This window comes from Aphelocoma coerulescens, chromosome 12, assembly GCF_041296385.1.
Source record: "Aphelocoma coerulescens isolate FSJ_1873_10779 chromosome 12, UR_Acoe_1.0, whole genome shotgun sequence".
In the NCBI taxonomy this organism is placed as follows: Eukaryota; Metazoa; Chordata; class Aves; order Passeriformes; family Corvidae; genus Aphelocoma; species Aphelocoma coerulescens.
The window spans coordinates 377,600-403,966 of NC_091026.1; the positions used below are offsets into that span (position 1 = coordinate 377,600).

At 46.2% G+C, this 26,367-nt stretch overlaps 1 protein-coding gene across 5 annotated transcripts; it reads left to right on the forward strand.

The window, feature by feature from the left end:
* The first annotated feature begins 813 nt into the window (after positions 1-813).
* Positions 814-25,041, forward strand: SUSD3 (sushi domain containing 3). 5 transcript variants are annotated; one of them, XR_011154825.1, is made up of 6 exons: positions 814-1,021; positions 11,979-12,167; positions 14,469-14,616; positions 17,455-17,622; positions 18,013-18,274; positions 24,626-24,696. XR_011154825.1 is itself a non-coding variant. In XM_069028263.1 (5 exons), the coding sequence occupies exons 1-5, from the start codon at positions 937-939 to the stop codon at positions 24,837-24,839; spliced, it is 804 nt and encodes a 267-aa protein (XP_068884364.1). In that variant the 5' UTR covers positions 820-936; the 3' UTR covers positions 24,840-25,041. The 5 variants fall into 5 exon arrangements, 3 of the variants coding, with proteins under 3 accessions (XP_068884364.1, XP_068884365.1, XP_068884366.1); XR_011154826.1 differs by lacking the exon at positions 24,626-24,696 and adding an exon at positions 23,043-24,617; XM_069028263.1 differs by lacking the exon at positions 18,013-18,274 and having other exon boundaries at positions 820-1,021; positions 24,626-25,041.
* The last annotated feature ends 1,326 nt before the right edge of the window (positions 25,042-26,367 follow it).

Consider the following 26,367-nt stretch of genomic DNA (forward strand, 5'->3'; position numbering starts at 1 on the left):
AACAAACACTGCTGAGACCTAGATTCACTGTGGTAATGCTGCCAGGGCAGTAAGTGGCAGGGGGGTGACATGGCCAGGATGTGACAAGCAGAAAATGACACACGCAGTGTGTGCAAGGCACTTGGGTTTCACCAAGTAGCCTGTGCATGTTTGTGTGTGCCGTCCAGCTCTGGGCAGGATGATGGATCTGGGAACTATCCAGTGGGTTTAGCTGCAGATCCCAGTGAAAACAAACACAACTTTGTAGACCATAAACTGGATGTATGCGATTCAGCTCCTGGAATGTAACTGCATGAAGAGCAGTAGACTGTGTTTGCAAGACCAGACCCACGAGAACCTGACTGGGTACCTGAGGCTCTACAGTGAACGCCAACCTGGCTGCATCGGGGACTGACGGCAGGTAGTAGAGGAGGACAGGCAGTGGACGGGCGGCAGGCAGGAGGCAGGGCAGGCAGCGAGGGGCAGGCAGTGGGCAGCAGGCAGTGGGCAACGGGGGACGGGCAGCGAGCAGGGCGAGCAGCGAGGGGCAGGCAGCGGGCAGGGCAGGCAGGGCGGGCAGGGGGGGATAGGCAGCCCCGGCCCGGCGCCGCGGGCGGTGCCGCATCCCCGCCCGGCCGCTCGTGGGGCGCCGCGCGGGCCGGGGAAGGGCCGGGCCGAACCCCGGCGCTGTCAGGGCACGGCGCTTTCCGGTGCCCCGAGGCTCCGGCGGCGGCCCGGCTGCGCCAGCCCCGAGTGGCCCCTCCTCTCTCTCCGCTGCCCCTCCTGCCCCGCCCCGAGGGTGTCGCGGAGGGGCCACGGGGCGGGCGCCTGGCGGGGGCTCCTGCGGGACGTGCTGCTCCCCCCGGCCCGGCCCCGGCGGAGGGCGGGCGGAGGAGGGTGCGGGTGCACCTGCCCGGCGGCTCGGCGCGGCGGGGCTCGGCGGCGCTCGGCAGAACCATGCCGGCAGCCACCGCGCCCGGGCTGGACGCGCCGCGCACCCCCGCGCTCGGGTGGGACAGCAGCGGCCCCCGCGGATACACAGGTACGAGCGTGGTCCCGCATCGTTCCTCGCACAAGTTCCGTCCTGCGTCGCACCGGAGGGGAGGGACGATGCCAGCCGGGGCAGCGCCAGACCCCTGTCACGGTGCGGGATCCCTCCCGCGTACGGATGCGGGGTGACCGGGGCAGGATGCGGTACCCTGGGACAGAGGTGTTGTATGTCCCCCGCGAAGGGGCGCGGGAGACCCCAGCCGGGGCTGCGTTACCTTCCCACTCAGCTCCGGACCCTCGCGCCAGGCAGGGGCCCCTCCCGTCCCACTCTGTGTCGCCTCCGGCCGGTCCGCACCGTGAAGTTCTCGGGCACACAGCGCCTCGGGACGGGTGTCCCGGAGCCGTCCCGGAGCTGCCCCGATCACGGGGGGATCCCGGCGGGTCCCGGAGACCCTGGGACAGCTCTGCCGGGGCTGCACTCGGGGGGGCGAGCGGGGCCAGTCCTGGGCTGCGGGTCTGGCGGAGGGTGCGAGCACGCCCAGGGCGGCACACAGCAGCCCCTCTCCGGAGCCGTCCGAGCGGGTCACCCGGGGGGCTGCTGGAGCCCCAGGGGAGTTATTGCTCTCAGAGAGGAGGCGCTGCGGTTCAATGATAGAAGTCTGGGGTTCACTCGCTGGGGTGGCCGCAGGCACTGGGGACGAGTGCATGGGTGCAGAGGGGAGTGTCTGGCAAGGATGGACGGTGCTGGTTTTCAGAGACGTCGTCCCTGGGCACATGTCACTGGGCTGGGAAGGAAATTAAGACATCAGTGTTTTAATGGAATATGGTAATACATTGAGGGGTGGAATGAGAAACCAATCAAAGCTTTTTCTTTCTTATCTTTCTCTTCCCTTGAGTTTTGTTACTCATTCGATTGCATAGACCATAACATCCTTTCAAAACCTCTTTGGCTTAAGTGAGTTCAATAATTTGGGGATAACATGAGGTGACAGAAGGTCTGGCCCTGAACTGGTGGGACATGTCCACTGCACAGGTCTGCGGTGTTGGTGGGTGTCTGGGCCTGGGAGGAGCAGAGCCATGGTCTGGACCTGCTGTCTGGGGCAGCAGGAGATGCTTATTCCCGGCCACAGCTACCTCTGGAGTCTGAGAGCAAGATGAGATGGAAGGATGCTGGAGCTTGGTGCAGCTGCGGTGACCTGCTGCTTGCTGGGGTTTCTTCCTCTGTAATTCAGATCACAGGGCAGATAGGCTTTTCCCTGGTTTCAGTGCAAGCAGGGCTGAGTGCTCCTGAAATCCAGGGATATCCTTCTTCTGCACAGCCTGTCCTCTCGTATCCTTGCGATTTAATTGGCTCGTGAAGTTCTAACAGACTTTATTAATGATCTGATTTTGTTGTGCCTATAGAAATTGGCAAACATATTTGCGCTACTACCGTAGCAATGCTTTAAATTGTATCCTCTGAATGTGCTTAACTGTTTAATTTGAATTTAATAGAGCAGTTCATTTGAAAATGAGAAACAAGTTCTGGGAAGCCTGCTTAGAGAATTAACTCAAACCCAAGTGTAGACCTTGTTGCTCTAGCCTGATAGTGTTGCTAGTTATTGACTTTTCTCTTTTTTAAAATCATGTATATTTGGCTGCTTTTATATGTTGTGTCAAAGTCTTGTGGGGCTGGGTTTGCCCACACTAAAAGTTTTGGAAGTTTTGGAAGTGGCATGTCCTGTGTTACACTCAGCCTTTCTGATTCTGTATAGGTTAATCTTGCTCTATGTAGATCTGTGGCAAAACAGCTAGAAATGCCGATCTACCAAAAAATATTTGGTGTTCGAATTAGAAATCCACCCTCAGTTAATCCCTTGGATATCCGTAGACCTGGCTCCTCTCAGCCATGTCTCCAGCCAGAATAACAAAGACCATTTTTTCCAAGCCAACTACACCAAAACCACGGAGCAGGAATTCTCAGTAAGGTGCTAAACTGAAATACTCTGGGTCAGTGCTTGTCTGTGCTGCATGGAGCTGCTGCATTGGCTGTAGGACCAGCAGTGATGCTTGAGCACACAGGGCTTTGCCAGACCTCAGTTGGGTGTCTGCTCTCTCATCGCCTCTCTGCTACTTCATGGAGGTTTGCCATGGTGCAATTCCACCTTCACCAACACCCATTTGGAACTACGAATGTATTGAGTCAGGTGGACGTACTGCTGGTAGCCCTCAGCAGTTTAGATAGCTAAAGTGATGGCTACTTGTATAATTTTAAATTGAACTCTTGTTCAGGATGCTTCATTTAAATGTGACCATGTTATTTATACATCCATGTTTGCTGCCAGTTGTTGCACAATATTTATACAGCATCTTTCATTGCATCATGTTGTTATTGGTGATCCTTTTTCATGCTCTGTGCCCCCTTACATTATTTCAGGCTGTGAGCAATCAGGCAATAATAAAGATTTGCACAGATAAATTCCTCACATGTTCCTTTTGAGAGGATGAAAAAAATGTGGCAGGATTTCCATTTGAATTAAGGCATGAATGAGAGAGAAATTAAAGGAAGTTCCTTAGTACAGCCTTGATGCCTGTAGTACTTAGAGGGTCTTAGAGCTTCCTGAGACACAGCTGTGAGATTCAGACACCCTTTGCTTTTCCTGGTCTTGACTTCTTTTGAAGGACTGGTGTCTCCCTCTGACAGGAGCAGGGAGAACGATCCCGCCCTGTATTTGGGAGGGTCAGCACTGTGTTTCCCAGAGGAGCTGTGGGAGCCTGGCTTACCCCAAGGGAAGGTCAGCAAATGTGCAGGATAGGAGCATGGGGCAGGGGAGGAGCACAACAAATGTCTGAAAGCTGAGAAGAAGCCTTCTTCCATTCAGCCTGTTACCCTGTTGAGTGATGCAGCTGCTGTTACGTGTTCCACACTGCACCGCGGTTGTTTTGCTGTCACAGCAGCATCACAGCGTTGCTGCCTTGCTGTGGTAGTGCACTATGGACACTCATCGACCAGCGCTTGCCAGGCTCAGTAAATTCTCTGGAGAAGCCTCTGAGATTCTGAAAGGCTTGTGTCAGAGCACTTTCCTGCCCTGTGGGAATCCCCATGGAGCAGGGTGCTGTTGTCAGCCTGTGCCACTGACATACTGGTGCCTCTGAAGCGGTTCCGATTATACTGGGGGCTTTTGGGTGAAATAGGAAAAAGAGGAAGGAGCAACAAAGGCGTATCATTATTTTTAGTCTTTATGTTGCTGAAGCGGGAGGCTCTGGCCCTCTGGTTATCCAGGGTGGTACCTTTTTTTTTGCTGTGATTCCTCTCTCATTCCTCAGTACCCTCCTGTAGCTCTTTCAGACCAGGCAGCACATACTTCTGTAAACACAGAGATGCATCAACAAACACTTCAGTGCAGCCACAGACAAAGGGAAAATAAATGCAGGGTGTGGCAGAAACACTCATTATGACAGGTTATAAATTAGTAGGTCTCACTGCTGGGCTGTTGTCTGTAGTTGTGGTTCTGCCTCGTCCCTCCAGTTACCAGACCAGGGAAGGGGAGGGGTTTCATGAGATGGGAAATGCTGCAGGCTGTAGTGAATGCTCTGCTCAGATCTAGTTGTGGAAGAAATTATCTAGCAGACACCACTGGAAGAAAGGGACAGGGTCTGTGGCTTAGAACAGATAAAGGTTGCAGTTTGCTGGAGGATAGAATAGGGATCACCATGTATTGGCTCAGTCGTACCCTGGATGTTGGTGGCCATGGTGGGATGCAGGTAGCAGGATGGATGTATCTTTGGTGTGCCTTAAGATGTCTGTTCTTTTGTTGTGAGCAACTTTATTTTTCTGGAGTGAGTTTCCTTGGCAGTGCAGAAACCGAAATTATGTTACTAAGAACATACAGTTGCTCTTTCAGGACAGCAAAAGCAAAGTTGTTCTTCAAAGCCAGGAGCGCTGCTGCTTTGCAGAACAGGTGCATGGAATTTTAGCACCTTGTCCCTGAGATTCTGAGATGTGGTTCAGTTTTTAGGCTGCAGAAGAAAACATGGATCCCAAATTTCCATTTCCATGAGGCAGAAGGTGATACAACCTGGACTATATGGGTTTGTAATTTCTTCAGGGTTATTTCTCCTTTCTTGTTCTCCCATGAGCTCAAACTTTGTACTAAGTAATGTAAAAGAAGTGACAGTTGCAGAATATCAGCTAATTGGCTTTATCTCCTGTACTGCAAGGTGTTAATCTGGGTGGTTAGGCATTGATACTGCTGAAGGATTTTTGTGCTTGTCATTAAAACTCTAGAACAGTACAAAATAGAGAAGGAAAAGAGTTATTGGGTTTTCTGAGTCCTCCACAAGTGCAAGATTGTTCCCTGTGATATTCTCCAGCGCTTCGTCCTAGCTACTCTGAAGTTACCTAGGTTAGAGAGACAAATTATGAGTAGACTTCTGAATTTCAGCTAATGAATGAGTTGAGCTGAATGCTTTGTATCCAAAACATTAATTTTTAAAAATCACAAGTCAGTCTTAAAACACAGAAGCACCCCAGTGACAGTGGTTAACCCAGCATTTTCTGGGTGGTGTGGTCCATTTTAAAGGGCCAACCTACTGCCAGTTTTGCTGTTCCCACTGTGGCAGAGCCAGGAGGTCCTTGGACCTTTCCCCTAAAAAGCAGAGCATCCCCAAGCATCTCTGCAACTCTGCAGCAAAGAGATTTGTAGCTATGCTGGAATTGGCATGATTTTGCTTATTAGTCATGATTGCCACTGTAGAATCTGTGCACTGTAGAATCTTGCATCCAATGTTATGATGGGGACAAGCTAACACATAGGACAATTGCTAGTTTTCATTTAGGCATTTTATTGACATGCTGTCTTTGAAATGCAGCTGCAGATGAGCAAGCATGTTATTCTAAAGAACAGTTTTGACTAGCTCAGTGGATCAGGATTGGCAGAGAGGTGATTTTGCAGTCTGCATGGACGTCTGCCTCTCATTTGGTTGTCAGATGACAGAGAGAAATGCAGAAGTTGCAGAATGAGCAACTGCTCCCCAAAATAAATCAATTCCTGTGTCTGCTGAGGGTCTCAGGGATGGGGCTGAGCTGGTGCCTGGGTTACAAATGAGCCTTTGCAGCAGAGCAGAGCCCCTGTGGCCCAGCAGCATCCTGGGGAGGCAGCTACCTCATGGCTACCTCAGCCCAAACTGGAGTGGTGGTGGCTGGTAGAAGCTGGTAGAAGCACTATCAGGGGAAGGAATGGGTTAACTGCTTGCCTTTCCTCCAACAGACCTGGGAGAGATGATTCTGTTATTATTTCTGGGATGAAATAAAGCCAGACACAATGCTGCTCATGTATTCCAGACTCCTAAGCAGAGTAGGTTTGATTTGGAATGAATTTGAGGAGAGGTGAAAATGGGGACAGAAGGTGAGTAAGGGTGAAGGGATGGTGTACAAAATTCCCTAAGTGCACATTTGGGCTGGGAACAGTGTGTGGGAGGATGGTTTGGGCTGCAGGGGCTCAGAGGTGCAAAGGGCAAGTTTTGGGTTTTGATTTTTCCTGTTCAGAAGAGCAGAAATTTGTGCCTTCATGTAAAAGCAGAATTACATCCAGGAAGGTTTCTGCTTATAGATACAGTTATTCCCAAGATCTTTGCTAGTTGATTGGCTCAAAAGAGGCATCTGGACTGGACAAAAGGGTTCTGCTTTGCTCTAAAAAGTTGTGGCCCACGAAGCCAGGGGCAGTTTTGCACAGGCAAGAGAGCTCTGGTGTTTGGCCCATTATTGTTAATACCTGCAGAAATTTATATTAGAAATAAGGTTTTCATTCATTTTAATCTGTTCCAGCCCAGAAGCTGAATTCTCAGGTGTAGCCCTGAGTTTCCTAGTCATGTAGAAAGGAAGGGGAGGGCATGGGGCTGCTGTCCTCTGCTCTGCTCTCTCGAGCTACTTGTCATTCTGTGCATAACTCACCTGCAATCATTGACTTTTTAAGTGGGAAAAAGTAAACACAGTGCACTGGTTCCCTGTCCTTATACTGGCATTCCCGTCAATCTTCATGCCATCTTGCATGAATTCCTGTGTCCAGGGAGGCCAAAAGCAGATATGTTTATTGACTTGTGCTGTTAGTCATTGCTGTGCTAGAGCGGTTCCTGCCAGGATGCTGTGTGGCTCTCACACCATGAAGTTTGCAGGTTGCTCTGGTGTCCCTGACCAAGCTCCTGGCTGCATGTCCCTCTGGGAAGCCCAGGAATAGGAAAGCCAAACCCTGTCAGGAAAAGAACAAGGAGAGAAGAAAAATTAAAAGCGATAAAACTGCAGAAAAGGGTTTTAAAGCTGGCTGTTGGTTTCTCAGCCCATGAATGACTTCTATCACTGTAATAAAAGGCATGCTATTGCTAACTTTTTCAGACTGGTGTTTAAACCAATTATTCACAAAAATTCTTGCAGACAGTGGATACCAGGTCACAGCTCTGTGGTGTGCATTTCACAGCTTAACACAGCAAACCAAGGACAGGAGCAGCTTCAGATTGCTCTTGGGAAGGAAGAAGGACTTAGAGAAGCCAAAGTGGGCCAGCCAGGTAGAGGAAATGCAGGTAAGGTCTGCAGCATTCAGGCTGGTTTTGCTTAACAGGGTAGTTGGAAAACTAACAAACCTGTATTCCATAATCTGTTTTAAAACAGGAAAGTGGTTTCAAAGAGAAAAGGTTGAAAAGTTTCTATATTCTTTACAAATCAATTCTTTGTGGAAATGCAATTCCTATGTTTTAAGCTTTTTGGCAAAAAATGAATATATAACCATCAAGTAGCAAACAGGTCTGGTCCACCTAAAATTTCATGTTGGGAGTGGATTTTTTAATGACTGAAGTGTTTTTGGTCCAGCTTTGGACCCTTCCTGCTTGAGAATTTTTTTGGTCAAGGTAGGTCAGTGCAATGTACCCCTACCAGTGGGGATTTCTGCCATCTGTAGAGGTTGTGCCCAGTCTGGCAAGTGTCGTGCATAAGCAAGAGGCTGCCGGCCACATCGTCCGGGCACATCTGCTCTTATCGGCCACGTTCAGTACTGCAGCATGTGCATGTCAGTGTGCACAAACCCCATCACAGAGTTGTTGCAGGCAGATAACCCAGAGCCAGGCAAGGCAAATACACAGCCAGGCTGAGCTCAGTGTCCTGCAGCACCCAGAGCAGTGGAGGAGAGTGGGAATGTGTTGAGGGTGGGCAGTGGACACACAGGGATGCTGCCCTTCCTCCAGAGATGCTGCAGGAGGCTTCCCATGGGACAGCGCACAACCTCTGCCCTGTCCAGTTGTCTGGTGAGGCATTCTTCATCCTTCCTCTATCCATGACTCCTAGCAGACGTGTGCTTTCCCTGCGGAAATACATGCGGGGTTTCTTTTGGCTTCTCCAGTGGCTGGCTTTCCAGCTAGTGTATCACTTTCCAGCAGCTTCCTGGGAACTGCAGCACAGCTGGGCACCTTGGTTAAACTTGCAGCTTCAAGAGCCTGGATCTCACCCTGCTCTTTTGGTGTTGGTCTGATGTCATGTTTAACACTAAGTTCTTAAAAAGCCATGTTAGCGTCTGGATTTTCTCGTGGGAGGATCAGATCCTGGTAGCCATTTGTTGGTTTAAAAGCCCAGCCCTGGCAGGACTCGTGGCCAGCTCTGTGAGGGAGCAAAGGGCCAGACAGTTTCACTCTATACAAGATGCTTTGCTACATCTGCTTTATTTCATGTTTCACCTCTAGCTGCTTTTCTTTTGCTTTTTAACACAGTGAGCTCTTTCCAGAGCTCTTCTGTGAGATTGCTGTGGATGCTCAACAGCATGCCTGTGATTTCAGGGACACCAATTTCTGAGGGGTGCTTCTGTAGGAAAAGAGATTTGCAGGAATAATATTGGTATGTTTATTTTCTACAGGGTTGATAGAACCTAGTGTTCTCTGGCTTTCTGGCGTCTAGTTATTCCAGCATGTTTTAGTGATATTAAATAGCCAACAGTAAGCAATGCAAAGGGCTGACTTATGTGTGTCTGGGAATAATGAGTTGAAGGCGTGGATCACTCTCTTTCTGCATAGACAACAAGTGGCAGCCTTGCTAACATGCTTCCAGGTAATTACTTCTGTAGTATAGATCATTTTGGTAGATATTTGCACAATGTATTTGATTTTTAGTCACTGTTTTGCTGTGGAAGGAGCACAGGAAATGTTTACCAGGCAGGCGTGCGTAGGTTGCTCTCTCATTTCTTTTTTCTTATCAGCAAAACATAAACCCACAACTTGCTGACAGCGAGACCATATGGTTCCTGCTTTTGACAAATCGATTTTGCAATATAGATAATCCTGGCCGTACATGAGAAGAGATATTTTGGATTATTTTAATTCTTGCATTACTCTCTATTTTTCACTGCCTGGAAATTATGTATGTGTCTATTTCTGAACCCAGAGGTTGGGGTGAGTTAAGACTTTATGGAGGATGCTGCACTTTAGTGTCTGTCTTTACTTTGAGGACAGTTATTTGTCATATGCAGCAACCTGTTTGTTGTAGCCAGTGCCGTTCTGTGCTGCCACACAGCAGCATCAGATTCAGAGGCTTTTGAACACTGGATATCCTCTCAGCGTGAGGCCAAGCTGAGAATTGTGTTTGTATAAATCAGCTCTTGCTTTACAAAACCTGTGGAAATAGCTGCAGGAACTTGAATCATGGAACTGCAGAATCACAGGAGGTTTTGGGTTGGAAGGAACCTTAAAGATCATCCAGTTCCATCCCTTGCCGTGGGCAGAGACACCTCCCACTGTCCCAGGCTGCTCCAAGCCCCAATGTCCAGCCTGGCCTTGGACACTTCCAGGGATCCAGGGGCAGCCACAGCTACTCTGGGCACCCTGTGCCAGGGCCTGCCCACCCTGCCAGCCTAGAATTTCTTCCCAACTTCCCATCTAAATCTACACTTCTTCAGCCATTCCCGCTTGTCCTGTCCCTGCAGGCCCTTGTCCAAAGTCCCTCTCCAGCTCTCCTGTAGCCCCTCTAGGCACTGGAAGATGCTCTAAGGTCTCCCCAGAGCCTTCTCTTCTCCAGGCTGAACAACGCCAGTGCTTCCACCCTGCCTCTAGAGCAGAGGGCCTCCAGCTCTCTAATTAGGGCATTTCTTCAATATTACAGTTTTTCACTTCTACATTTCTGGGTGCCAACAGTTATGCAAACCAAGACCTGAACATGACATTTTCTAGATATTTATAAAGGAAATAAAAATCAAAATGTAAATCTGGTCAGCACGAATGTTAGTGTTTTACCAAGCAGCAGTGCAGCCTTGGACACCAGTCTCAGTTGAAAACAAGCAAACAAAACAATTATATTAATAAAAAAATAATAAAATTCTTGACTGTAGTAGATTTAGTCTGATAAACATGCCTGAAGAGTATTCAAAAAGAAATCTATATGGAACATCTGCTTATGTAAGTATAAGGATGGAAGCTTACTTAAACATGATTCTTTGGAGATGTAAGGGTAAATTTAACCCAGCAGAAAATTGAATGCCATGGCTAACTAGAAAAACATTACAGGTAGCTAATAGTGGTGGGAAGGACAAGAAATGAAGAGAAACAAGTCCTATAGGAAATATTTGCTCTCATTGAGGCCAATTGCTACCATAATAAGTGACTGAAAGAAGTGGAAAAACAAACAAATAATCTGCATGGAATTAAAGAGCTGTGGTAGTAAAAGCTAGTGCTTGGTACATATTTACTCAGTACATTAGCCCAGTAATTGTCACTGGGACTTCTGTTTGGTCTTTTGCTGAGATTCCTTTGGGTTTGTTTTCCGGGGACAGGGGGTTTAAGAGCATGAATTGGAGATAGACAGGTGGGACACATGCCTGCTGTGGTATGAGCTAGGAGCTTAACAACAATTAATAACATGGGAGGAGTTTTAGCATTAAAAGTAAAACAGATTTGCTAACCACATGTGGTTCTGTCAGGATGTTCTCATGGAGGCTGTAATTTCTTTTTGCCTGTAGATGTGGAAAATATATTTTCCCCCTTTTAACATTTTTGTGTGTGTCATCATAGTGCTTGCTGCACTGTGCCCCTGAGTTTTCTCAAGTCATTTGGAAATCCAGTGAAAAATAGGGAACTTGGGTGCTGATGCAGAAGCAGTGCTGGTATTTTGTAAGTGTTAAAACACTGAGTTTCCACATTCTGTCAATGTGCATGTACAGACCCAGAAAAAGTATTTGTTACCTCTGTAGTTATCTAGATGTTATATGTTGTCTTAATGGCCTGACATGGAAAGTTTTGTTTAAAATGACTGTGAACAACAAATGTTGTGACAATAAAACTTAGTGTATGAAGTTAGTGGCTGACATTAGGTGGCCAAGGGGAGAACAGCTCCATGGCTCAAAGAGCAGCTGTATAAACAACAAAGTAACAGAAATGCTGAACGAACAAAAATGTATTAAAAATTAATTATTTACTGTAAAGCAGAGTTTGTCACTTGAAAGGGGAGATAAGTTGTATGTGTATGTCTTTCTATGCCCCTCCCTGTGGTTTTGACCCACTTGGCCCCTTTTGGCCAAGCCAAACAGAGGCGCAGTGCCTGTAAAGACAGAAAGTTTTGTTTGGATCATGCCAAGATGCTACCAAGTAGGCTGAGCTGCATGATCAGTCCACTAGATCTTGGAGATTTGTGTGGGGGAAGATGCATAATGAATACTCCCAGCATGGAAGATGCCAGCCTGAGTACTAAATTAAACAGAATCCAACAAGACAGGGATCCGTAGGGGACCATGCCACTCAGAAATGATAGTGTTTTTAGTGTTTCAGTGTTCAGCATGTACCAGTCTGAGCAGATAGTTTCACAATATGAGTTGCTTTGTGCTGTAGGAGTGCTGCACTGATGGAGGGAGGTTGGCCATGGGCTGGTGCTTGGCAGAGCACCCAGCATCGGTACTTGTTTTGACCATTAACTGGAACTGATTTATAGTCTGGTGTCAATAAAAGCTCAGTGGCCCGTCACTCTTGGCTGTGGCGCTGCATTGTGTGGCTGTGTGCTTGCTCTGCAGGGCAGTGCAGCCGCCTCCTCCCACCCCAGCTCGGCTCACTCCAGGTCCTTCATGGCAATGGCACAGACGTGGGGACAGTGGTCGCGTTCCAGTGCTCCACTGAGCACCAGATGGAAGGACCGGGAATCGTCACCTGCATTTGGAAAGGGAACAGCACGCAGTGGACAGCCGGAGTGCCCTTCTGCAAGCGTAAGGTTCTTCCCAAACTGTTCTCCCTCCCTTTGGGATTGGTGTGTTCGTTTTGCCCTGCTTATCTCTGCAGCATTCGGATTCATTCTAGATACTTGTGCAAACAAAAAGACAAATTCAATTTTCTTCAAAGTTGCCCCACTGATGGTAGTTCCACTCCATATGTGTTCTGACATGTCATTATCATAACACAGAAAAGACTCTGTTGGATTCATCCCTGATCTCACATCACTGGTAGCGTGGCACCTGGAATAACTGTGGCTCTAGCTAAAAGCTGTATGCTGCTTTAGAGAATGTATGGGTGTCTCAGTTTAGAGACAAGTTTAGGAGAAAAACACTCTGGAATGAGTATTTCCTCTAAAAAAAAAGGGTTCTAGCAATCCCTTTCCACCAATAAGAAATGAATACTAGTGGATGAAAGTGAAAAAAACCCCAACTGTTTATTGACAGAGTGCCCACACAACACAGGAAAAAAGGTAAATAAATGTTAGATATTGAACTGTCAGACCTTAAACACCCACCCACTCCCCCTTCCCCCCACACCGGAACAAAAACCCAAAATGCCAGGGAAAGAAAAAAAACCACAAGGGCCAACAGTGTGGTGGGGAGAAAGATGGCAACAGCTGCTGTCTCAGGGAAAAAACCAAAAAGGTTCACGCAGCAGCTCGGGCAAGTAGATGGGAACCTGGTGAATCTCTGGTGTTGGTCCCCTGTCCACAGCACATGAAGGAGGTGGGCTTCCTCTCGCCGGCTCGGCTTTTTCCGAGACGTGGGGCCGAAATGGAGCGGCCGCCTTCCCCGCTGGTCCCGAGCGATTCTTCTCCTGCCGGTTGTTTTCGCTGATCTCGGACCAAAACCAAACTGTCCAGGCCACCTCGAAAAGCCGCTGAAGGATTGCTGCTGCAGCCTCTCCAAGGCCAGGGAAAGGGAAAAAAAAAAAAATTCTGCCTGGGCTAACAAAAGAACTCCAAGCTAGCCAAGCAAAAACCCAAACTGCACTGCACGCCAGACACCTGGGCAGAGAGCTTTGGAAATGCCCAGCAAAGAGCCCCAAGGCTCCCCCTTCCCCCGCACCCACCTTAAAGATACAGCAACCATTTGGGGGCATAAAGCAGAGGATCAGGGAATAGGCTAGCATCATAAATCACCCCCAAGACAATGGGAATGACCAGCTGATGTGCAAGCATATTTGCAAACCTCTCGTATCCTGGCAGTCTTTTCTGACAATGTTTTTGCTGTAAAAGAAACACAGTGATATTTTTTGAATAATTCTTGGTTGTTGCCTGTGGGCAGCTGCATGGGAAAGTTACCATATAGAGAAATAGTGTCTGAATGGCAACAGCATTAACTACCTTTCATGCTGTGTTCCTGCTTATTTATTATAAGGTTGTTACTAGTTTGACTAGAAGAAGACCCAAGCAAACTTGGTACCTCTGAGCTTTGAGCATCTCAGTTTGTGCCTCAGACGTCATGTCATTTCAAATCCCCAGTGGATACATTGCTCTTACAGACACTTAGTGCTCTCTCACACACTCAGCTATTCTTACCTCTTGTTTGGAGATCCCATAAAAGAAAAATGAGAGAAATCCTTCCCCCAGAGAGTGCAAAAATATAATACTTTGTGTGGAGCTCAGCTGAACCATTTGTGATGCTGGTCATTGTGACATTGGGAGTACTAGACGAGTTTTGAAGGAAGACAGGCTTACTGCTCCAAGTGAGTTGGCAGGGATCTACATTAGCTGTGCCACACCGCATTCCCACTCCTCTTTTTGTCTGGGTAACTCACTTTCCACCATCAGATCCCTGTGAACACTCAGCCCTGCAGGTCACTTCTTCCACCCGGCATCCTTCCCCAAACAGAGGAAGACCTGATTACATGGAACTGTCCTTGCTCTAAATGGCTTCTTTAAGCTCATTTACCCCTGTTAGTATTTGTTTTTGTAGCTTCATTCTTTGTTAATAAAGACTCTGCAGCTCATCTGCATTTGATCTGCCAACAGAGTTGTGCTTTTTAGCTACTGCAGTGCTAAGAGCACTGTGTTTAATTAGTTGCAGTGGTGAAATACTTGTGAGCAGTTCATTAGTAACTTATAAACAGGAGACTTTTAAATAGTCCAGCTTGAGGCTTGCATAGCTCAAAGCTGAAGCCAAGATACTCTGGTATCTTGACACATATGAATGTGAAAGTCCTCACTGAGCAGAAGTGTGAAGCAGGTAGGTTTCAGCATGGTTTAACGAAAATGTAAAAGATAAATTTGTGGACTGATCTTAGAAACGTATTCTGTGTTTGCTTTGCTGCAGCCATATCAAAATACGAGACTTTTGGCTTTAAGGTCGCAGTGATTGCCTCCATTGTGAGCTGTGCTGTCATTCTGCTGATGTCCATGGCTTTCCTAACTTGCTGTCTGATCAAGTGTGTGAAGAAAAGTGAGAGGAGGAGAACTCAAAGGTATGTCAAGAAGACAGTTTTAATAACAGTGTAAGAGTGTACATCACATATACATTGCTACGGTAGCAGAGAGCTTCAAAGGATTTGCTGCTTGAAGCACTGCAATGATGTGAATTACTTAAAATCCTTAATTTGTAGGTCAGGCTTTAGGCATAGAAAGACTTGGAATTCCAGAGTATTTAAGTACCTGATGTCTGTTAATATCTGATAACCTCAACAGGCCTGGGCAGATCTGGATTTACCCAGGATTATGCAGAAGTTGAACACACAAGTCTTATTTTCATGCACACCATTTCTCTCCTCAAGTTATTGAAGATTGGCAGTGTTTCCCCTTCTACTCTATTTCTTTCATTTTTTCCTTTCTTTCTTTGAACACTGCTGGGAAATTGAATCTCCCTGTGTCAGAGCCATCCAAGGCCCTCACCATCTGCAGAGCATCCTCAAAGCTGTCACAGCGTGGGGCTGGAAGGACGGAGGATTTTGTCTTCTGGCTTGGAGCACAAATCAGTGGATTAGAAACAGGAATAAGAAGAAGTCAAATTTTCAATCCAGTCCATTATTAAAACTCAATATGGATTGTGTCAGCAGGAGCCCATTTGGCTGTGGGCTGGAGCCGAGCTACTGTTGCTCATGAGAGCCTCCACCCACAGTCACCGCTGCAGAAGGCATTCCATGGGAACTTTGTTTCCCTCTCACTTTTCTTGCTAGTTATTCCCACCAGTCCCTCGGGTAGAGTGGAGGGAGGCTGAGGAGACAGCAGTGAAGGTTTCTATGCTGAGCTGTGCTTTATCTGAAGCTGCATAGGAACCAGCTGAAGGGGGAACTTCTGTCATTTGAAATCTGAGTGCAGCCAAAATAGAGATTTTCTGCTTCCCTTGAAAGAAATTTTTGAGTCAAAAAATGAAAGTCCTTAGTGTCAATCATAATGTTAGGTTTTTACTGGTAGCATGAAATAAGTTGCTTTGAAATGAAAGCTTGATTGACATTTTTGGAATTGCCACTCTTCTTTTTGATAAGACTATTCATATCAAAGTCCTTGTTTTTCATTTATTTTAAATGAAGTTTTGTAAGAATTATCCATTCCCATTATTGTGATGACTTGATATTTTTCTCTTGCAAAATAAAAGCCCTTCACACTGGACCTTATGACCTGATTCTGTCATCATGCTGTAAAATTATTCCTTTTGCTGAGAGCTTCTCGGTTCCCAGCTGCCCCTGTGCTCCTTTCCCTGTCTCCTGAAGGAGCTGCTCCATCCCATTGGCAGCAGAGCCCAGCTCCAAGGAGAAACCTGGGGGCACTGCAGACATTGTCTGTCTTATCCCTTCTGTCAGAAGGAATTGAAGTAATGTGCAAACTGTCCATGTCATGAGAGAAAAAGTAGCATAACCCTGTGTGAAACTTGTCAGGCGCAGTGGCAGCATCTCTGTTGGTGATGGAGGTGGGAAAGTGGATCGACTTCTGGATGCACAAAGCATTAATCTGACAAAAAGCTGCAGGCTTGATAACTTAATACAAAATGAGAACTCTTGGGGGGAAAATAGTGAAATAAGTGTCTCTTAGACAATATCTGAAAGAGAAGGTGATCTTTACCTATGGAGCAGAGAGGATGTCCCCACCTTGCCTGTAGCTCTGAAGTCTGCCTTGTCTGCTTCTTTTGGCTCTTTTAGTTGGTCACCTTAGAGATCACCTCTGCCTACAAACCTGCCTTTCAAGGTGTCTAATGATCTTTGACATGCCATCTTTTGTTTAATAGAATCACAGAATCATTAGGACTGGAGAAGACCCTTAAGTCAAACTGTCATCACCACCACCATGTTCACAACTAAACTGTGTCCCCAAATGCCACATCCACATGTGTTTTGAAGAGAGAAAGGATGAAGACTGCTGAAAGTCCTCCCACCATTCCGCCTCCTTGCAGATTTTGTCCCACTGAGGGAGCGTGGCTGCTGTTTTCTTTGGAAAGAGCAAGATTGCCTCCCAAGAAGACAGAAATGGCACCCAAATCAGCGTCTCCAGCTCTCACAATTTAATCTTGTCCCATCAGCCAGTGAGAATGTCTGTGATTCTGTGAATCTGAGACTTCTTTTGAAAACAAGAAACTAAATTGTGGATTTTTTCTTGCCTCAAAGTTGCAGAGAGCAGCATGAAAACAGCCCTGAGCCTTTTCAAAAGAGAATTCTGACAGTGAGGGAATATGCCCTAAACTTAGCAAAGGCAACATTATCTGTCTCCTCCGTTTTTATGTCAATATCTTTTCAACCTGCCTGGTGATTTTGGAAACCTTAGGAATAGCAGTGCTGCAAAAAGTCACAGAAAATGATTTTTTTCCTGAAATAATTTATTCCATAAAATGGAGATGGTCTGTAGTCTTTCACACACAACAGAATGTGGCCTGATGTCACTGATGAAGGTCCATGAGAACACAGACACATCCTACCTTATCTGACTTTTCTTATTACCTGTAGTCTGAAAAAACACTGAATCAAATAGACATAATCCTTGGAGGTTTGTTCCTTTGAACTATCCACTGGTGCTCATAAGAAAATTGCTCTCATTTTTTTGTTTGTTTGCTTGTTTTTGAAGAGTGATGGACAGTACTTAAAATAGCACTATTTTACAGAATATTTATGCTATTGAAGAACTCCCTATCTTAAAGTGTTATTTAAATCTCTGCAAGTTTGGCTTACACATGAAGTTCAGCACGTGTTTAAGTGCTTTCTTCAGTAAACCTGGAATTAGATTTAAACTCTAGAGAGTCAAGGTCTGTGGTCAGATAACAGCTCAGCTGTGCAGCCATATATCACAATACTGTATTCTACTGCTTGGTATATTCACAGAGATATGCAGCTGTGGTACCACCTAAGAACTGAAGAACTGGAGCACATGCAAGCTGCTTACTTTGGTTTTAAGGGAAGAAACAATAACAACAACAATAAGAAACTCAGGAATACATCTGTATTTGATGATGTGACTCACATGGCATATGATAACCAAGGCTTCTACAGGTAAGGCTGTTAAAATATTGTAGGTTTGAATGAGTTTGTGGAACAAATTGTAAAAAGAGGATTCTTGAAAATGTATTTTAAAGAGAGGCCCCTGAAGAGGACCTGATGCCCATGGGTTGTCAGGGCTTGTCCTTGAACTTGGCTGTCTTGTGGGGAATTAATGTTGTCAAAAGGTGACAGCAGAGGATTGAGTGTGACCTCCCCTCTTATGGCTGCAGCTGCTTCCTTCCCCAGCAGTGTCTGGTTGAGCCCGGTCTAAAGGGGAGGTTGCACCAGATAAGCTAGAGAGAAGGTTTTAGTTGGATTTGTTAAACTGATGCTAAACTGCAGCAGAGAAGTCCCTGCTCTGTATTGGTCAGTGGGATCAAGGTGCAACTTGCCTTCCCTTAGGAGCCTTGGGAGTGGAGGCAGCCTGGGACACCTGGGGCTGCAGGAGGGCTCAAGGTGAACATCAAGCATCGCCATTCATCCCACAGTGAGCAGGAAAGCTCCCCTGAGAACTGCTTGGTTATGAGGGGGTGCAGCACAAGAACAACAGGATCCTCATCCCCAAGGCAGCAAGAATTCCAGTGTGGGAACCCTGACTCTGGGATTGGCCAAAGACACATCCTCACTGGAATAAAGTGCATCACATACTGTGGGTGCATGGATGGTGAGCACAGGAGTTCTTTGTGCTTGTTCAAAATCATCTCTGAGTGTGTCTAGGTGTGTTACACTGACCGTGATGGTGCCAACAGAAGAAAAACAGAAAAATGAATATGTGTAAAATCTAATCACTGTTTTGCTAATACCATTTGTATAAACACACATCATTGTGTCTTTTACCCCCTCTGGGTTCTGCTTCATTGTCATATACAATAATATACTGCACCGTCCTTTTTTGCTTTTAATTTACTGCTCACCTGTACAGCCTTTCTGTATAGCAGTATCAGTGATTTCTAGTGCTTACCAGCAGAAAACAGTCTTATGCACCCTTGAAGAAGACTCTCTTCAGTATATCTTAATTTATTTTTTACTAGAAAAGCATGTAGGTCATGCTACTTTTCAGACATACTTGAATAGATTTAGAGGTTAACATTTTGATTCAGTACTTTGGGATCAAAATACTGTAAGAAGAGATAAAATAAAAAGCCAATTCTTTCAGGCAAGGCAATGTAAAATAAAAACTCCTTTCAGGCAGGCAAGGTATTTGTTAAGGTTTACAGACAAATTTAGGATTAAAAAACTCTAGCTGGTTAAAGCAGGGCCTTAGTATGCTGACAAGATAATTTTGGCTGCAACGAGGTGACATGGTGCAGGTGCAGAATGCTGATGTGTGGAAGTTATAAATAACAGAGAAGCCCAGCTGTGTGACAGTAGGGGCTCCACCGTGCTGTTGTGGACATGTCACAAAATTAGAACTTTTTCCCCTCATGTTTGAAGCACAGAACAAACACCATGATTATATAGTTTTGCAGGGAAACACTGAATTTTAGTGGCAACTACTTTAATTATAATGAGCCTCATTCTGACTGCTTTGCTGCTTGAACAAATTGCTTTAAAATGATAAGAACTATGTGTACAAATACCCGGGACCATTAACTACAGAGTGCAGTGACTGCTGATGCCACCTCTTTCATTTGGATGTAAGGAATCATAATGAGGATGAACATACCAGTTTTTAGCAGAAGGTCTTATACGCATGAGCTGCACGTATTTACAGCATATCTGCTCTCTTATATTATTGAAAATGCTAAATAATGTTGAGAGGGGAAAAAAAAGTTACAGATCATGGTGCTGCTGGGAGGGAGGTGTTTCCCCAACATTGCTTCTCAGAAGTCCAGAGCAGCAGAGATAGCAGCTTGCTCTGTGGTACAGAGGTTTGAGCCAGATTAACTGGGAAAATGGGTCTGTATCTAGGGAAGGGAGATTAGCTGCAGCCCTGGGCCGTGTAGTTAGAGGAGAACAATGTCCATGAGCCTCCAAAACAGTCCCCAGGAGGATTGCTGGGCAGAGGACTTGTCAACATGTTGGGAATGGCTCTCACAGCCTGACTGCAGGATGTACCAGGATATGTTATTTTTGAGTCAATTATTTTCTGACAAAGAATAATACCTGACCCTGCAGTAATTCTTCTCTGGAATACTTGCTTGGGCACCCACCACCCGAGACAAATAGTCCTCTGCCATCCAAGCAAGCAGCCATGTGGGAGAGCTTGGATCTGGCAGGTGCCCAAGCAGGCAGGTTGTCCTCTGCCCCGTGACAGGCACAGGGTAAAATATCAATAAAGAGAAGCTTAATGGCAGCTGTCCTTCCTCTGTGCCAGCTGCTGGTAACGTTTGAGAGCTGGAGGTGAAGGTTGCTGAGCGTTATATTAAAGAAATGGGTGTCCAAAAGAGGAGTGGGGTCAGCTTAACACCGGCAGGGGCTACTCGCACCCACTGCTCAGGGTCGGCTGTAGCTGCTCCCCAGGTGAAGGCGTTCCAAGGCTTGACAACTCTTCCTGTGGGGAATTTTGTCCCAATATCCAACCTAAACCTCTCCCAAACTAACAGAGCTTAAAATCTGCCTTCAGTTTTCAGCAAGTAGGCAAAGCTTCACAGTAAACTAGTGCAACAGCCTCAGCAGAACTGCTGCTCTAGGAAAACAGGTTTAAAATACAGGGTGAGGAAATGCAAATAAGCAATTGTTCTGATAAACATCATTGCCAGTTTTTAAATCTGTAAAGAATTATCCTGTCCTGCTGTAATGTATGTCAATTAAATTTTAAACATCCATGCAGGGAGGGGGCTATCTTATGCTTGTTTAAGTAGTTTGTAGCATTTTCACTTGTTCTTTAAGTGAAAGCCATCAGTTCCCTAAAAACACAAGGAAATGCAAGTGTTCTGTAGCAGAAATGGGAGCCTGAATCCAATTGGAACCACCTTTGGTGTGGTGAAATACATACAACCACTGTAACATTGTGAGAGCAAAGAGCAAACCCTTCTGGCATGAGGAGACATTAAAGAACCAGGCACTCCTCGTTTGGAACCTATTTATATATCAGCATGTGTAGAAGGTAGTGACCCAGGAGAAGCACAGATAGCCAGCATAAAGAAAACGCTGAGAGAGCTCATTTCACTTTGCATCAGCTTCCTAGTGTTGGCTCTGTTGCTTTGCTTTTCAGTGTAAAATTCCTGTAACCTGTCCTGGAATAGATACTCCCTTGACTCAAGGGATGTGCTAATTTTTCAAGAGGGAGTATTGATGATCCAGCATTTTCCACACTGAGGAGAACTGAATGTAGCTGTACACGAACTCCTTTTCATTCTCTGTCAGCTGAGATGACAACCAGAAAAAAAATAGTCCAGCTCAAAAACACAATCTAAAGAGAATCAAATAAACTTGGTGTGGTTTTTTGTCTAGTGTGGAAGCATTTGGAAGAAGCTGGTCATTCCAAATTTGGACTGTTTAGAGGTGAATTATTTTTCACAGCTCTAGGCCAAGTTATAAAACATTCTCTATGAAGTAGCTGATCTGACTGCAGGAGCGAGTCAAATGGAAAAGCCCATGTCTCAGTAGGCTTAAAGTCCTCCTTTCAGCTATTCACACAGCTGGAGCATATTACCAAAAAGAAAAAATCCTTCTGCACAGAAGCAGGCTGGTATGTTCTCCCACAGAAGGTATTTTTAGTAGCTGAAATTTTTGTACCAGAGCCCATTCTGGCTAGAAGATGCTTTACCTTTGGTGGCAAAAAGCAAGTAAGGGCAATCCAAAAACAAAGAATTCCAAGTGAAAAGGTTTTGTAGAAAATCCCAGAGCCAGGATGCTATTAGAAGAGGCAGCTCAGCATTTTCAGTCAGTCCAAGAAGTCATATGCAAGGTTGGTGAGTTTAGCCCAAGGGTTTGACCTCTGCAGTAAAATAAAATAAGGGGTTTTTTTCTCTTTGGTTTAGTGTCTATATAGTGGAAATTTTCCACTATCCTGTGTAAGGGGTTGTGGGGAAGGCCCAAATTAGAAATCCGTGTTGCTCTGAAAAATGATGTCTGCCCAGCCTCACTTAGGAGCACAGCTGTGAGCAAAGGGACCTTCTAGGATGGGGTGGGACGCCTGGCTACATTCCAGCCTTGCCCTCTGTCCCCTTGAGGGAGCTTTCCCAGTTCTTTGACTGCTGAACACATAAGTAGAATAGATTAAAAAGCTGAAGGATATGATGCCCCTCTATTAGTGGGGTGGTGTGGTGTGGATTTACCACAGGGAAAGGGAAGAACACTTGGAGAAATACCCATGTTGTGAGACAAACTGCTGCAAAGCTTAATGGAAAATATCAGTAGAACAAGAAAAGTGCACCAGGACACCTGGAATGACTGCCAAGAGATGCACTAGTGGGACAATTAAGGGGGCAAATAGTTTTCTACAACAGTGACAGTGCAAGATTGTCCTGGGGAAACTGATCTCTGACCGTTATGAAGGTCTATCACTGCTTATGAAGGTCAGCAGTGTCACCAGAGAGGCAAGCCTCTCTCTCCCTACAGAAGGTCTGGGCATTTTCTGTTATGATCGGCCTCCCGGTCAGAAGTTGCTGGTGTTTGCCTGCAGGCTGGGGCATGCAGAGCAGTGCCTGAGGCTGTGGACACACATGGGACCATTGGCACAGTGTCCTTGAATGTCTGTGTGGGTGTGAATATGTCCCCCTGCTCAGCTACCATTGCAGTGAGACACTTGTGGGCTGCTGCCAGGGCACAGGAAGGGGTGCAGGACTGCTCATCACTGTGGGGTTTAATACTGCACCAGACAGAGCATCCAGCGAAAGGGCTGTGAAGGGCAAATGACCTGTTTGATTAAATTGTATGGAATTAATACAGCTCCCTACACAAAATATTTGATTGCATGGCACCAAGGACTGAAGGGGAGGAGACCCAGCATAGGAGAGGGGCAGATTTCCTTTCCCTGTTTTTCCCTGTGGCTGGTCCAGCCTTGAGCTTCTCTGTTCATGGAGTTGTTCATTTTTTTCAACTTGTTTTCCCTGTGCTCTGTGTTCCCCACTGCCACCTTTTAGAGGCTCAGATCTTCCCAGTACCTTTTGACATGCAGGTTTCAAAGAAAGCTGAGACAGGAGAAGCAAACTGTGGTTTCACCTCGGGGCCTCGTTAGAAGGGTAGGATAAACTGCTTTTAAGATACACCCATTTGTGAATTTCAATCTTAATTGTCATCGCAAGAGTTCAAAGGGGGCATGTACAGCAACATGTGCTTTCAATAGAGCTGCTATTATTGTTTTCATAATGCTTTCATGATTACCCCAGGGTCTTGTACAAAGCCACCAGGCATACAGCAACAAAAAATTCCCCTCCCATCCTCCAGTATAAAAGCTGTTTTGAGAGGCAGTGCCAGCACCAGGCAGCTTTGTGGCTGTGTTCTCACACGTCTTGGATGTCCTGTTAACAGTGTTTTCCCTCCAGCAAGGACCAGCTCTCAAGTCACACAGAAAAATATTCTTGTGAATCCTCTAAACCCCACTGACAAATGCTGTGATGGCTGTTCTTCTCCCCTGATGGGAGCTCCAAATTTTATCTGCCAGATAAAAGCTGTTCTTGTCAAATGCATCATGCACTTAACTGTTCAGCACCCAGGGCAGGTTTATATTGCCAGGTAAGGGTTCTGATCCTCCTGCTGTGATGTTTTGACGTATCCCAGCTGGGAACTGGGGTTAAGGAGAGTTGAAGTGCTTGAAAAAACAGTCATACTTATTCAGGACAAAGTACAGAGCTTCCAAGGATAAGAGAGCAAACTGAAGGCGGTGTCTGACTGAAGGCCATGCACACAGAGCAAAGCCCACTGCATGCACAGTTGTGTGTCCCTTGGTGACACTGCAACCCTCTTAATAGCTCTTCTCATACTCTGCTGAGGTGAAACCCCACTGGCTTCACTGTCCCTCTGATGTCCTCAGGGTTTGCTCTATTGCAGGGAAGAGAGGTGCCTACTGTCTCATCCTACACTTACAGAATCACAGAATCATGGAATGGTTGGCTGGAAAGGGGCCTCAAAGACTATCCCTTTCCACCCCTTGCCATGGGCAGGGACACCTTCCACTATCCCAGGTTGCTCCAAGCTCCATCCAGCCTGGCCTTGGACACTTCCAGGGATGGGGCAGCTTTTACAGAAGCTCCCACACTCAGGCTGCAGTAAATTAGCATTTTCCCCAAAGGGCTGTGACTTGTCTGGTCACAGACCATGTGCAGAAAGCCCCCTGCATCCATCATACCTCTTGCAGCAGAGTTCAGAACAAGCATCCCCCTGGGCTCCTGAGCTAGGGGTATGTGATTTACTGAGCATCTTTTCAGAAACTCTGCCACCTCCATCTGCCACTGCTGCTACTCTGCCCACACCATTCACTGCTGGGGTGTGGCTGTCTGGGGCAGTGGCCTCAGAAGTGGTGGCTTCCCCCACAGCTGGACAAACCCTCCCTTTCCTGATGGGGAAAGGTGGGCAGTAGGAGGGATCAGAGACTGCCAGTGCTGCAAACACAGAGTCCCAGCCTGTGGTCCCTTTGGAGGGGGCCTGGCAGTAGCCAGAGCTGGCAGCCAAGGGCCGATGTGACTGCTGGCAGCTCTACAAATATCACCTCTAATCCCACTGAGCACAGCTGGCTCTTGCGCTCCCAGCAGTGCTCCACTAACCAAGCAAGGATGCTTCTTCTGCACCAGGCTCAGCATCCAAATGTTCCCGGTCTCTCCTCTCCAGATAGCATAGCACTACATCGAAGCTGGGGACTCATTTGATGGCAAGCAAACAAATAGCATCTGCCTCAACCCCAAATAAAACCAACCTCACAAGTCTTTGCAAAGTCTGCATCAGCTTTTATGGAGACACAATTATTTGCCCCACTGCTACCAACTGGTTTTGATGCTGGGAGAAGCAACTCCTTATGTTACAGCATGAGTCATTTGCGAAATCCCTGATGTGCAAATAAAATGCATTAGGAAATTCTGTAACTTCACCAGAATTAAGGAAAAAGAAATAACTTTTCCCTTTGTGCTTACAGGTTCCAGGAAGAGTGGACTCGGGATGTTGTAGTTCCTGGGTGTTGCAAAGACAACAATCAGCTGCTGAAGGCAGCCAAGAGCAGTGGTGCACCTGGGACACACGGGGTACTGAGGCACAACACTGCAGTGCAGACAGTGAACTCAATACACGCTGTTGAAGTCTACAGTCATAAGGATAGTTGCAACAAACCAAGCTGCCAGATACCTGGATAGCTGGTGTCTGAAATGCAACTGCTTCTCTGGACCAAAATGAAATTTTGATAGAAATATGTGCCTTAAAGACAACATAGAAATTTCATTATTCATAAAAATTGTAATTTTTCTATATTCCAAGATGGTTATTTAACAGAAATGCTTCAAGGTCTGACACAAATAAAGGTATGAATGTTGGGGCTGTCAATCCATAGCTGTTCTCTGTGGTTTGCTGTGCACTGTGACCATGGCAAAAGCATAATGTCCTTCTGTACAGCTAGAGAGGTGGTACCCAGTTTGCACATTTGCCTCATATGAAGTTGCTGATAATAATTACACACCTCTCAGATTTCAACTCTTCTCTGAACCAGTGGGTTTTGTAAGAATTTCAGAAAGAAAAGTCCCCCATATTTTTACAAAGTAACATGATAGAACTACAAAAATATTTGGTTTTAATTAAATGCCCCACTGTTTTGTATCAGGAAGGTCTTTAATTCACCTGCTGTGTGTTTAGAGACCATGTGAGATTGGTATCAGCAAAGGCCCATCTCCAGGTCTGCCAGCCTGTGGGAGAGGAGATGGCACATGGAGGGATGTGGTGTCGTGCTGTGGCACACCTTGGGGCCCACACCAGTGACCTCCTGTAGCTTCTACAGGTGTCCCAGTGTGAGAGCAGCTGGTGTGCAGGTGGGACAGCGGTGCAGCCTTCCTAGAGCAGCCAGCTCGGGATTGCTGCAGCATCGTCCCTGTGAGAGCTCTAAATAAAGGGCTGAGGTAGCTTTTGAAAGCCTGCCTTCTTTTCCTATTGTTAACCTATTCATTGTGTGAGGAAACAAGGTGGGTTTTTTCCTTGTTTTGTCCCTTTTGAATAGTTAAGTAGCTGATATGGCTCTTTTTCTACTGTTTATATGCAAATAGATGTATATCCTACTTATAGTATAGTTATTTTTGTTCAAGTTGAAGCCTTATTTAATACTGTCATCAGCTGTTTAATGGGTATCATCACATCCCTCTCATGGGTGGAAACATGACTTCATAGCAAGCTGCAGTAATTGTTCTATGGTATATCCCCTTGGTATGAATCAGGTATCCTCTCACGACTTGCAGTTCTGAAGCTTCAGTTTTGAAATTCAAATTACTGTAGCTTGCTGGCAAGCCTAGAAATGCCCTCTTCTCTCCTGGCCATACTCTGCAGAGAACAAAAGCATGGGCTTGAAATTCAATAACATGGACGTTGCAGCAAAAGAGCTTTTTTCTTATTTCTAATAAGCTCAGTTCTAATGTACATTACACCAAGGTAAAGTGCAACACACTTCTTTGTGTACAAGGTATGTGCTGCAAAAAGGAGAATGGATGTACTTCCCATCACTCCACCCAATTAAGTTCTCAATTCATCCAGTTAATACTACCCAGCGTTAATCAGGACATGGTTGTGCTGTGAACTACTCTGCCTGCAGTTTTCAGTCCTCTGTAAGACCCAGACAGCTTCTGTACCCAGCAGTGTGGGCAGCAGATCAAGGGAGGTGGTTCTGTCCCTTGCTCTGCTCTG

Coding starts and splice junctions, on each gene's coding strand:
- SUSD3 (XM_069028263.1), top strand. CDS start 937: ATGCCGGCAGCCACCGCGCCCGGGCTGGACGCGCCGCGCACCCCCGCG. Junction 1,022..11,978: donor CGGCCCCCGCGGATACACAG/GTACGAGCGTGG, acceptor CTTGCTCTGCAG/GGCAGTGCAGCCGCCTCCTC. Junction 12,168..14,468: donor CGGAGTGCCCTTCTGCAAGC/GTAAGGTTCTTC, acceptor GCTTTGCTGCAG/CCATATCAAAATACGAGACT.